Raw genomic sequence first — 12,216 nt, forward strand, 5'->3', positions numbered from 1 at the left:
GGATTGTCAGCATCTCTGCCTTCCTCCAAGCAGTAGCAGCTCCTCAGGAGGTCTGTGGGGTGCAGAAGGGACTAGGGGGTTGGGGAAGTCAATTCTCTTTTTCACACTCAGCTCATGAAGTCAACTGAGGTAGTTGAAGAGAAGAATTGGGGTACAGACCTCAGAGAAGAAGAAGAGGATTGGGGTAGAGACCTCAGCCTGTAGTTCTGGAACCCTTGGCTTGGGGAGTGTCACTTGGATGAACATAGGAAGTATCGATAAATGTCTCCTTAGGGAGAAGAGGCTCCTTCCTTAGGAATGCTGGGATCTTGGGTGAGGAGAAATGAGGTAGAAGTGGGTGGGGAGAAAATGCATTAGAGCAGTGGCTCGCTACTGGGGTCCATTTTACTTTTCAAGAGGACATTTGGCAATGTCTGAGAGGCTGTCACGAATAGGCAGAGGTGGGGTGTGAGGTGGGTAGAGGCCAGGGATGCTGTTAAACATCTTCTATGCACCAGATGGCTTCCCACAACAAAGCCATCTGGTCCAAATGTCAATGGTGCCACAATTGAGAAACCTGGTACTAGGCACATAGGATGGTCCCATGGGCAGAACCACCTCTGCAGAAAGTGACGGGAAGTCCTGCTCCCCATGTATGGTGGGAGGGAGTGGGGATCCAGAGTGAAGGAGCAGCAGACTTCCAGCCCCGCACAGACCAGACCGTTCTTCCCAGGGGACAGGCTCTCCAGGCTGGTGTTGGTTGGTGGCTTCCCGCATTCCCAGAAGAAGGGAAAGGCCACGGTATCCTCAGGACAGGTAGCTGAGAAACCCTGCAGAGCCGGGCGACTTTTGGCTATTCGGATTCAATCTAGATCCTCCCAATGCACTATTTGTGCACCTATCCCAGTGCTTTCCACCAAATCCCCATCGAAGCAGAGCTAACTGCCCTTCCCCAGTGTCCCTACCATACCATAGCAACTTCTCTTCCCAGCACTTCCATATTATTATTTTTTGAGACGGAGTTTCGCTCTTGCTGCCCAGGCTGGAGTGCAATGGCGCGATCTCGGCTCACCACAACCTCTGCGTCCTGGGTTCAAGTGATTCTCCTGCCTCAGCCTCCCGAGTGGCTGGGATTACAGGCATGTGCCACCATGCCCGGCTAATTTTGTACTTTTAGTAGAGACGGGGTTTCTCCATGTTGGTCAGGCTGGTCTCGAACTCCCAACCTCAGGTGATCCGCCTACCTCGGCCTCCCAAAGTGCTGGGATTACAGGCGTGAGCCACTGCGCCCAGCCACTTCCACATTATTATTATTATTATTATTATTATAATATTATTTTGAGATGGAGTCTTCCTCTGTTGCCCAGGCTGGAGTGCAGTGGCACGATCTCAGCTCACTGTAACCTCCTTCTCCCAGGTTTAAGTGATTCTCCTGCCTCAGTTCCCAGAGTAGTTGGGGTTACAGGTCCCTACCACTGCACCCGGCTAATTTTTTTTTTGTATTTTTAGTAGAGACGGGATTTAATTATGTTGGCCATAGTTGGCCAGGCTGGTCTCGAACTCCTGACCCCAAGTGATCCTCCTGCCTCGGCCTCCCAAAGTGCTGGGATTACAGGTGTGAGCCACCGCGCCCAGCCCACTTCCACATTATATTGCTTATTTGCTTCTTGGTGTCTCCCATTAGACTCCTCCTGGATGGCTGTGTTTTATTCATCCCTCTGTCCCCAGCACCTGGTTTGTCCATTGAGCACCTACAGCATGTCAGGCACTATTTGTGGACAGAATGGACAGATGCCTTCATGATTTCAGTAGATGCTGGCAATTAACACGTTTTTGTCTAGGCAGTTATTTTCCTTCTAAGAATCACTCCTTTCCCACTCCTTATGGCCCCAGAAAGGCTGATGGGGTTTGGGCAAATTCATGGTCTTCTGTTGATAGAGGGAGGGTCTCTTTGCCATTCAATGCATGCTGCAAGGATATAGGTTTGGGCCTGTTGGCAACCATCTTTCCTACATATGGAATAAATCAATGTGAAAATAAGGCCACATCCCAAGGGAAGCGGCATTGAGAGGTGGAGCAAAGACAGTACCTTGTGAGCATCTTTGCGCCCCTGGATCTGACCAAATCTGAAGCCAGTCCTGCCTTTGGATATTCTGGTTTTTGCTTTGTGTTAGGGTTCTGTCACTTACCCCTGCAACTCTCCTGATTAATACAGAGATGCTGCTTGGGGGCAGAAGCCAGCCTGTGTTCACTTTCTCTATCTTCATTGCAGCATTCTACGTAATAGATGTTTCCTAAATGTTCACGTGGTTGCCTAATAGCTAGTGGGGCAGATTCCTTTCGGCCAAAGGCTCTAGCCTGAGAACAAAATCTATATGTACGTGGCCGAGATAAGACCAAGATAAGGGATTGTTGAGGGAGCGGCCTGGGAATGGAAACAGCCAGAGAGCTGACTGAGAACTGAAGATTCCCAGCCACCTGGGAGGGGCTGTTCCTGATCTGTGGTGTGTCTTCTCTAAGCCTCAATTTTCACACTGTTTCACAGAGTGGCTGGGAAGTTCAAATAACAGCAATTAATTTGGATAGAAGCGTTTTATGAATGCATGAGTGTAAGGACATCCCTTTTACTGCCCCTGGAATTGGGCTCAGTTCGGGGACACGGATCATCTCTGGAAGAGTGGCTACTGCGTAGACTGTCCCTAAGGGGGTATAGACTTTGCTTCTTCTGTCCTCTCTTTCCTGGAGCCTTCTAGAAGAGCAAGTCCCCAGGGCTTTACACAGCCCTTGCAGTGGGAGGATGGGGTGGGTGGAGCTCCTTACTCTTCAACAGGTCAAGCTTCAGGCTGGGATCACACTTCAGCTCTCACTGAAGGCTGAGAATAAGAAAAGTTAGTCGCCAAGTTAGTCGCCAATCAGTAGACATCCCCTTGAGGGAGGCTGAGTGTTTACAACAGTAACCCTGCCAGATGGCGGTATCATCTCCACTACACAGGGGAGGAAACCCAGGCTTGGAGGTTAGATAAGAAGCCCAGGCTTAGCTAGAAAGGAGGAGAGTGGTTGGGACTGAAAGTGAAGGATTTTTTTTGTTTGTTTTGCTTTTGATTTTAGGATTTTTTTTGTTTGTTTTGCTTTTTTTTTTTTTTTTAGGATTTTGTTTTGCTTTTTTTTAATCTAAAGACGATAACCCCCAAATTCCACTATTTTCCTTTAATAATAGCTTACCATTTAATATGCATTTGTTAAATGCTGGGCCCTTGCCAAGGACTTTACATATATTATTTTTATTAGGCTTTCCAAATAATCCCATACAGCAGTTATTTTTATCCCTATTTTATAAATGGGAAAGGTGAGGCTCAGGAAGTTAAGTCCAGGTGGAAATGTACTCAGTGGGCAAATGGTGGAGGCAGGCTCGCAGTCCAGTCTGGCTGGTCCCAGGACTGGTCTTCTTTGGAATCTTTTTCCTGGAACCGATTCCACGGGCCTCTTTCAGGAGTCCAGGGCTCTCCTCGCAGTCTCTTGCTGCCCAGCGACTTCCCTAAATCCCGTTGAGGCGCCGGGCCCCAACTCCAGGCAGATTTCATGGGAAAGGCTGCCACCTTGTGGCCAGATGGCAAACCCAACATTTGCCGGGAGGAAGTGAGGGCTGGTGAGGGAGGGGCTTTGCGGAGCAGCTGGTGCAGCCTTGCTTTCCGAGGGCGGCGCGCAGCCACAGTGCCCGCTGCGGGTGCTGGGGGAGGGCGCCTTACAGGCTGCCCACCTGCCTCCTCAGGGTGGAAGGCAGGGCTTGGGTGTGAGCGTGCTGAATCAGAACTTTCCTGGAAAGTCGCCACTTGGTGTGGTCAGAGGATCACTGAAGTAAGTAAGTAATCAGAATATCCCTTCTGCCTAATTGTTCCTCCCCGGTGTTTCACCTGGGTGGTCGTGGAGGAGGGAGAGGCGAAGGAGAAGGAATGGTGCGTGCGCTGGAGAGAGGATCCTTGGCCGGGGTCTGTTATCGCAGTTCCACCCTGTATAGACTCTGTCCCCAACTCTGAGCAAGTTACAGAACCTCGTCCTCATTTCCCAAATCTGAGCCGGTTTGAGGAGCTCTCCCTCTGTTCTGACTGCCCCAGCCTTCCTTCAAGCGCTCATCCAGACTGTTGCAGATTCTCCCGGGCTCTGGGCCTTCTGCCACTCTTCTCTCTCCACTTCGCAAACCCAAAGATTCCCTAATCGTGTTTCTCCCTATGTACAAGAGCCACACTGAGGTTCCTCATGACCTGGCAGGAGAATACCCAGCTTCCTAGCCTGACTGTTATTCCTGCCTCATTCCCTCCAACAAACCTCATCTCTGGCTGTGCCCTTCCCTCTGAGCTCCAATCCCCTGATCCTCATTTCTGGCTGCACGTGAAACTCACCTACCCATGATCAGACCTTTCTTCCAGAGGTCCTAATCTAATTGGCCTGGGACCCGTGTCTAGAACGCTCGCCGGTGGTTCTAATCCTTAGCACCTGCCCCGGCCTCTCTGAACTTCTCACCTGTCTCTGCATATTTCTTCTCCTTCCTGCTACCCTCTCCTGCCTTGTCTGTCTTGCATTCTCTTACTTGCCAGTGCCCAGCTCAAATGCTTGTGGAGGCTGGGCACGGTGGCTCATGTCTGTAATCCCAGCACTTTGGGAGGCAGGCGGATCACCTGAGGTCAAGAGTTCGAGACCAGCCTGGCCAGCATGGTGAAACCCCATCTCTATTAAAAATACAAAAATTAGCCGGCGTGGTGGTGGGCATCTGTAATCCTAGCTACTTGTGAGGGTGAGGCAGGAGAATCACTTGAACCTGGGAGGTGGAGGTTGCAGTGAGCCGAGATTGCACCATTGCACTCCAGCCTGGGCAACAGAGCAAGACTCTGTCTCAAAAAAAACAAAACTTGTGGAGAGAACTCATACTCCTGTCCTCTGGACATCACGTGTTTGCTCACCACTTGTGTGCCAGCCCTGAGCCTACTGTGCTGTAGTGATTGATTGGCTTGTGAGTTTGTCTCACACTTTAGACCATGTTTTATTTATCTTTGTCTTCCCAGCTTCTGACAGTGCCAGGGACAAAATTGTGCTTGGTGACTCTGAAGGTAGAATGCCTGAACAGATGTCCTTCGTTCACATGGCTAGTTTTCACATGGCTGAGACTCTCAACTTTCCAGATGTCACCCTTTCTGAAAAGCCCTTGAAGCCATGAGGAAGGTCCACACACTGAAAGTACTTGTTCAAGTTACCCAGGCCCAGGAGAGGGGAGAAGCAGAGATTGCTCTTGAGGATGTGAGATTTGAGGGAAGATCTTTCTCCATCTCCCCAGCCCCCACATACAAATCTCTCCCCCTGTGAAAATTGTTATGCCTCAATTTCTACTCTTAGAAAAATCAGTGTTTGGAAGAAAGTTTTTAAAATAATAAAAATGAGGTTGGGCACGGTGGCTCACGCCTGTAATCCCAGCACTTTGGGAGGCCAAGGTGGGCGGATCACTTGAGGTTAGGGGTTCAAGACCAGCCTGGCCAACATGGTGAAATGTTGTCTCTACTAAAAATACAAAAAATTAGCCGGGCATGGGGGCAGGCTCCTGTGGTCCCAGCTACTTGGGAGGCTGAGGCAGGAGAATTGCTTGAAACCGTGAGGTGGAGGTTGCAATGAGCCACGACTACGCCATTGCACTCCAGCCTGGGGAATAAGAGTGAGATTCCATTTCAAAAAAACAACAAAAAAAGAACATTTATTGAGTACCACACATCCATGATCCAGGCAATATCTCATTTAATCATCATCTTCATCCCTGACCCATGATGGACTATTATATAAGTGAGAAACTTTTCTTCTGCTAACTTGAGTTTCTCTCTTAACACAGCATATATTTACCTTAATTAGCACATGTAACCTTCCCAAGTTCCCATGTTCATTTAGTGAGTGGTAGGGTCAGGACTGGTTCCTAGGTAGTCTGACTTCAGAGTGCACGATCTTCACTAACCCATAGGCTGTACTGCCTTTCCAGAATTCTTTTTTTTTTGAGATGGAGTCTCACTGTGTCGCCCAGGCTGGAGAGCGGTGGCGCAATCTTGGCTGATTGCAAGCTCCGCCTCCCGGGTTCACGCCATTCTTCTGCCTCAGCCTCTCGAGTAGCTGGGACTACAGGTGCCCGCCACCACGCCCGGCTAATTTTTTGTATTTTTAGTAGAGATGGGGTTTCACCACGTTAGCCAAGATGGTCTCGATCTCCTGACCTTGTTATCCGCCTGCCTCAGCCTCCCAAAGTGCTGGAATTACAGGCATGAGCCACTGCGCCCGGCCCGCCTTTCCAGAATTCTGTATCAGTCTGTCCTGGTCATGCTAGGACTGGCCCAAGGAAAGGTGGGAAAGGATTTCTGCCCCAAGCCTGTTTCCTTCTCCCTTAATATGTATTTGTGTAGTGTGTTAGAAGAGCCTGGCCTAGGTGTAGCAGAAAACCCCTGGATAATTGAAAGATGGTTAAACTAAAAGAGGAGAGTTTCAGGCCTGGGTGGCATTCTGGTGACATGTGGTTCCCTTTGTGACACACTATTTGCCCACCCTTTGGGTCTACCCAAGAGGCTGGATGGGGCAGAGAAGCCACAGGCCGAGTGAGATCCTCCTGCTTCTGGCCTGGTGTGAACTCCCTGTCCTGGTGGGCCCTACTGGCTGCATCTACTGCAGGAGGATAAAACACAGTGGCCGGTCCACAGGAAACTCCCACCAAACCAAGATTTGAGCGGTCCTCATAACCCACTGGAAGCTGTTCTGTGAGATTTCTCCAAGTACTCCTGACACCAGCCAGATTAAACAAGGCAGGCAGCAACTGGGCCCAAGCAGCCTAAAGACAGAGAAGCTGTCTCCTGCTTCCCATCCTCCTCCTGAAGGGAAACGGCCCAAACTCACAGCCCTGGGGAGATGTGGCTGTTCACCAGTGCTTCCAGAGGGAAGTGCTCTGGGCCATTTGCCTGCTTGCTTTACTAAGTCATCACCGGCTCTGCTAGTGACGCTAGGAGAGCTTGTGAAGCCCGGTACCTGGGTTCAAGCAGGCCAGCCCCGCCTCTCTCTTTCTTTCCTTTCACCTGTGGGTGATGGGCCCTCAGGAGGCCTTAGACTTCCTGGAGAGGATTTGGAATTGGCCACAGCTGGGCTTGAATCTGATTCCACCACTTACCCGCTGGGTGATGGTGGCCTCAGATTTCTCACCTAGGAGCTTGTCCGGGGCATGCATCCAGTCAGTTTTTAAAAAACTAGCTTTAGCTTAGGTTGACGGCTTCCTTGGCCTCCTCCTTCATCTCACCTAGGTGACCACATCAGCTTCCCCTCCCTGTCCTCCACACTGCAGCCACAGCACTTTTTATGCAATCAAAACTCACAACTTTCTGTTGCTTTTCAAGTAAAAAAAAAAAAAAAAAATCGAACCTCTAACTGTGTCTTGTGAACCCTGCCGGCCTCTCCTGTGCTCGGGCCTAACCACCCACTTTCTGTGTCTTTTTTTTTTTTTTTTTGAGACGGAGTTTCACCCTTTTTGCCCAGGCTGGAGTACAGTGGCACGATCTCGGCTACCTACAACCTTCGCCTCCCAGGTTCAAGCAACTCTCCTGCCTCAGCCTCCTGATTAGCTGGGATTATAGGCATGTGCCACCATGCCCAGCTAATTTTTGTATTTTTAGTAGAGATGGGGTTTTGCCATGTTGGCCAGGCTGGTCCTGAACTCCTGACCTCAAGTGATCCGCCCACCTTGGCATCCCAAAGTGCTGGGATTACAGGCATGGGCCACCACCCCCAGCCCATTTTCACTTCTTGATGCCATGCTTTTCCTACTGTCTGTCCACTCCTGCCCATAGTTTCACGAGGCAAGGGCCCATGGGTGTCTACTCACCTCTCTTACCCAGAACTTAGCCCAGAACTTCCCTGTGGCACGAGGGAAGCTCTCAAGAAAATGTCATTGAATGAATGAAATGTGAGGACGAACTAAAATATTGCATGCAGAGCCCTTAGCACTATGCTGGGCACCAAGTAAGCACCAATAAATGTTAGCAATTAATGATAGTATTATTCTAACTTTAGGAGTGATGTAAAACAAAAGTTATCCAAACCAGCCGTGCTTTTCTTATTGGGTTGTCCCAAATAGGCAAGATTTTGGGTAAGTTGATGTAGTCTGGAAAGAAATATGAAAGCATACACACACACACACGTGCACACATCTCCCAGTGTAGTGAATGCTCCCCTTTAATTTCTGCCAGCATCTCTCAGAACTAGAATGTGGTTGCAGGGAGGAGCCTGAATGTCCCAGGAGGGCTAGAGGGATCCGTCCATGCTTGGGCAGGCTCTGAGGGTCCTCACCGCCCACCCACACCACATGCAGACTGTCCACTTCTGCTCCATGCAGAGAAAGGGCTGCAGATGCAGGCAGAGTTAGCTCTAGAATTGGGGAGCATGAAGATACCTCTAACAAAAGCTCCTCCAGGCAGGGCGCCGTGGCTCACGCCTGTAATCCCAGCACTTTGGGAGATTGAGGTGGGTGGATCACCTGAGGTCGGGCGTTCGAGACCAGCCTGGCCAACATGGTGAAACCCTGGCTCTACTAAAAATACAAAAATTAGCCAGGTGTGGTGGTGCGCCTGTAATCCCAGCTACTCAGGAGGCTGAGGCAGGAGAATCGCTTGAACCCAGGAGGCGGAGGTTGCAGTGAGCCGAGATCACACCATTGCACTCCAGCCCGGGCAACAGAGTGAGACTCTGTCTCACCAAAAAAAAAAAAAAGAAAAAAGCTCCTCCAGGTGTTCAAAATACCAGCTCAGCCTCCACACGTTTGGGCAGCTTCTCTTTTTCTCCAGTAACGCTTGCCTTTTTCTCATCTCAAAGCATTTCCACACAAGACCAGTGTCCACAGGAGTTTTAGAGACTTTATTTATGTATAAACAATTTAAACACTTTGCCATAAATTATCTTTGCCTGTCCCTAGTCTTTGCTTAGCAGCAAATTAAAATTAATATAAAAACTCGATGAACAATTCATACATGTATATTACAAAAAAGTTCCTGTACCAAAGTTCTTATTAGACTTTTTTTATTTTTTTTATTTTTAAAATTTTTTTTGTTTTTATTTTTTTTTAAATTTTCTCTCCTCGTGGTGACTGTCATGTGATTGTCTCAGTTTCTGGACCAAACAAACACACTAATAATTTTAAATCTGAAACAGTGATTGTGCCTTTCGGCTCATGTATATACAGGGTGATCAGAAGTGGTACCTGTTAGCAAAAGTGTCACGATGCTGCACCTCTACCGAAACTGATACCCACGAACTACGGAATCTAAACAGACTACACCCTGTAACTGCGTATTACTGTCCACAATGGAATCTCCAAAGACGAAAGAGTATGAAATTTATCTGTAGTGATTATAGCCACCATTTTGAATTAAATTTTACACTCTGCGCTCAAATAAATTAGCTCAGGCCAGACTTAGTTGGGACCTGAGAGTTAAGTGCTGGATGGTATTATTTCACTTTGATTTTTGATAGGAATTTCTTTTATTCCCTCATGTTTTTTTTTTTCTTTAAAAAGTATTTCCAGTGCTCACTCCTCCTCTTTTATCCCCCCCTCCCCAGGCGCTACACACAAATCACCCCCAAAGTCGTGTTTTAAATGCACCTGTATTTGCTTAAACTAAAATGTCGGAAGTATTTGTCCTACAAGCAGTCTGAGTGGTTTGTCCCGCAGCTGGTCTGGTGACGCTGGCCCTCGCGGATGTCTGCGTGTCGCTCACGTGTGAATGAGTGAGGTAATTGGATATGAGGCCTTCTTTCTCATCTTCCTTTCTTTGTTTATCGGTCCGTGTGTTTGTTTTGTTTTTGTTTGTTTTCTTCTTTGCTCATTCGTTTTTGTTCTTTTGTTCCTTTTGGACACTTTGCGTCTCTTTTCTGCGTAGACCCAGAACAAGTGGGTCATATTTTAGGGGAACTTGGAACATTGTGTGTGTCTCTGCTCATTCATTCGTTTGTTTTGTTTTCCTCGGAATTTTCAGCCGGGCTTTAGTCTACTTCAGGATGAGGGACTTCTCGCTTGGACAGTAGCATTGGAACTCAAAAAATGTGAGCTTTCTTGCCACTTGGTCTCCTAAAGCAGCCCAGCCGCAGTGCCCCTGTTAGGTCTTCATCTCCTTAGGAGAGGAGATAACAGTTACTCCTGCTGAGCCATTCAGACAAGGAATGGCAGCAGATTATTTTGTTACCTCTTTCCCATCTCATTCTGTCTTAAAAACTGGATGTTGCTGCTACTGTCTGCAAGCTCTGGGTATTGCTCCACGGGAAGCACGTAATATCCCTCGTACCCTTGCACGCGCCCGGTGCTCAGAAGCTGCTGCTTCTCGCCCTCAGTCCACAGGCGGCTCCCCTCTCTCCCGTCCCTGGCTTTCTGCTGCTCCTTGGCCCAGGCTGTGCCCAGGGCCCTCTGTCTCGCCTGGTCTAGGACGCGGGCCTTTTCTTCGTCCAGGGTGTCGGGGGTGAGGCCATAGCGGATGCTGAGCAGTAGTGTGGAGTACTGGAACTCAATGTTCGTGAACCTTCGAGTCCTGCCGTTGACCAGCAGCGTGGGCTGCGACACGGTCACATTCACCCCGCTCTCCAGCACCTTGCGGCCGATGGTGGTGCCCAGTGTGACCAGGTCGCCATCGGCTGAGCCAATCTTCACAAAATAGTGGGTGTCCTTGCCCTCGATGCTGTAGTGCATCTTGTCCAGGTAGTAGGCGTTGTTCAGCACAGATGCCACCTTGCGGCTATCTTCGCTGGCGATGCTGGACACGCCCGTGGTCACCCGCCCTTCTTTGATGGCGAACATGATGCCTTTGCCAATAATGGGCGTGGTGGTGGCAAACCAGTGACCTGCTTTCTCTCGGATGCTGGCGTGGAGCTTTTTAGTAATGACCTGCCCTTCCAGAGCCATGAAGGCCTGGTTATGTCTCTCTGTTGTCTGTTGGACACCTGTAATGAGCTGTGGGGATAAGAAAACAGAGAAAGCTGAGAAGATGAGCTGGGTAGCTCTCTCAAAAAGAGTCCAAAGAGAAAGGCTTGGAACTCTCCTGCAAGAACTAGTGTTGGGTCTATCCAGATCTGAGCTGATGCAGTCCTACCTTTTAGAACTATGGATGGCTGGTTGATTACTAGTCCTCTGAACTATGGATGGCTGGTTGATTACTAATGCTCTGATGGTGTGGTCTGTCCATCTTGCAATTGCCACTAACTAAAAAAATGGTAAAGGAGGTTCACCCCTTGCTGGCATGGGCACCCGGACCTACACACCTACCAGGTCACGCCACCACTCGGGAAGTGCCCCATTCTGCACTCTGATGGTTGGCAACTGCCTTGCCCGCTTCAGACCCAGGAACGTCCTGACCCAAAGGGCAGGATGTTGATTTGAACAGCCTTGAACCCCACCACTGTAAGCTAGATTTCCCGGAGGCCAATGACTTGGATATTCATTAACTTCCTTGGGTTAAGACCTTGCCATTCAAAGTATAGCCAGCAGCAGAGGAATCACTGGGACCTGTCCTGTTCAAAAAGCAGAATCTCAGGCCTCACTCCAGAACTACTGAGTCAGAGGCTACGTGTGAACAAGATGCCTTGGGTGATCTGTGTGCATATGAACATTTGAGAAGCAGCAGGCTGAGAGATTCAGGCTTTGAGGGCCAGAGGGAATATCCCCCGGCTTTGAGGCAGTTGTTTTGCATCCTCGCCCTGGTTCCGCAGGGGATGAAATCACCATTATCTCCTTGGCCTTGAGTTCTCCACTCGCAAATTACAACTTGTCTCAATTGGTGGTTGGGGGACAGGCTGGGATAATGGGAGAGGCTGAGTTTGGGAGGTAACGGCACTTAGATAAATGAGAGAAATGATGGCTATTCATCCACTGAGTGGTCCCCAAGGGGCAGGACTGAGTGAACGCTGTTCACAATTACCCAGCAGCTCCTCCTTGCCTCTCTATAGTTACACAATGTGGACAATTATTCAGAGCAGCTGAGACCTTTCAGACTTTGATAGTGCTGAGCGCCGGTTCTGTAGCAGGGGTTATCTGAACCCCTCCCATCTGATTGTAGCAGAGGTCTCAGCTGCACCCAGATGGAAACTGACCACCCCTCGGTCATCACAGAAAGACCCAAGCACAAATTATGTTCTGAAAACTCAATCTGTATACGTTTGGCCATAAAGCGCCGAGGTTTTATGTGGGGCATA

General features: G+C 49.2%; 1 protein-coding gene and 1 long non-coding RNA gene across 19 annotated transcripts in view; one reads left to right on the forward strand and one right to left on the reverse strand.

The window, feature by feature from the left end:
• The first annotated feature begins 3,135 nt into the window (after window positions 1–3,135).
• Window positions 3,136–12,216, forward strand: part of LOC129486044 (uncharacterized) — a 45,310-nt gene continuing 36,229 nt past the window's right edge. The window contains exon 1 of the long non-coding RNA XR_010121667.1: window positions 3,136–3,838. This is a non-coding gene — a long non-coding RNA (uncharacterized lncRNA). The remainder of the gene's footprint in view (window positions 3,839–12,216) is intronic.
• Window positions 8,875–12,216, reverse strand: part of TENM2 (teneurin transmembrane protein 2) — a 1,678,453-nt gene continuing 1,675,111 nt past the window's right edge. For all 18 annotated transcript variants that reach the window (XM_055285322.2, XM_055285321.2, XM_055285327.2 and 15 more), the window contains one exon: window positions 8,875–10,978. In XM_055285322.2, the coding sequence (XP_055141297.1) occupies window positions 10,217–10,978 (762 nt within the window). In that variant the 3' untranslated portion in view covers window positions 8,875–10,216. The remainder of the gene's footprint in view (window positions 10,979–12,216) is intronic.

This window comes from Symphalangus syndactylus, chromosome 7, assembly GCF_028878055.3.
Source record: "Symphalangus syndactylus isolate Jambi chromosome 7, NHGRI_mSymSyn1-v2.1_pri, whole genome shotgun sequence".
Taxonomy (NCBI): Eukaryota; Metazoa; Chordata; class Mammalia; order Primates; family Hylobatidae; genus Symphalangus; species Symphalangus syndactylus.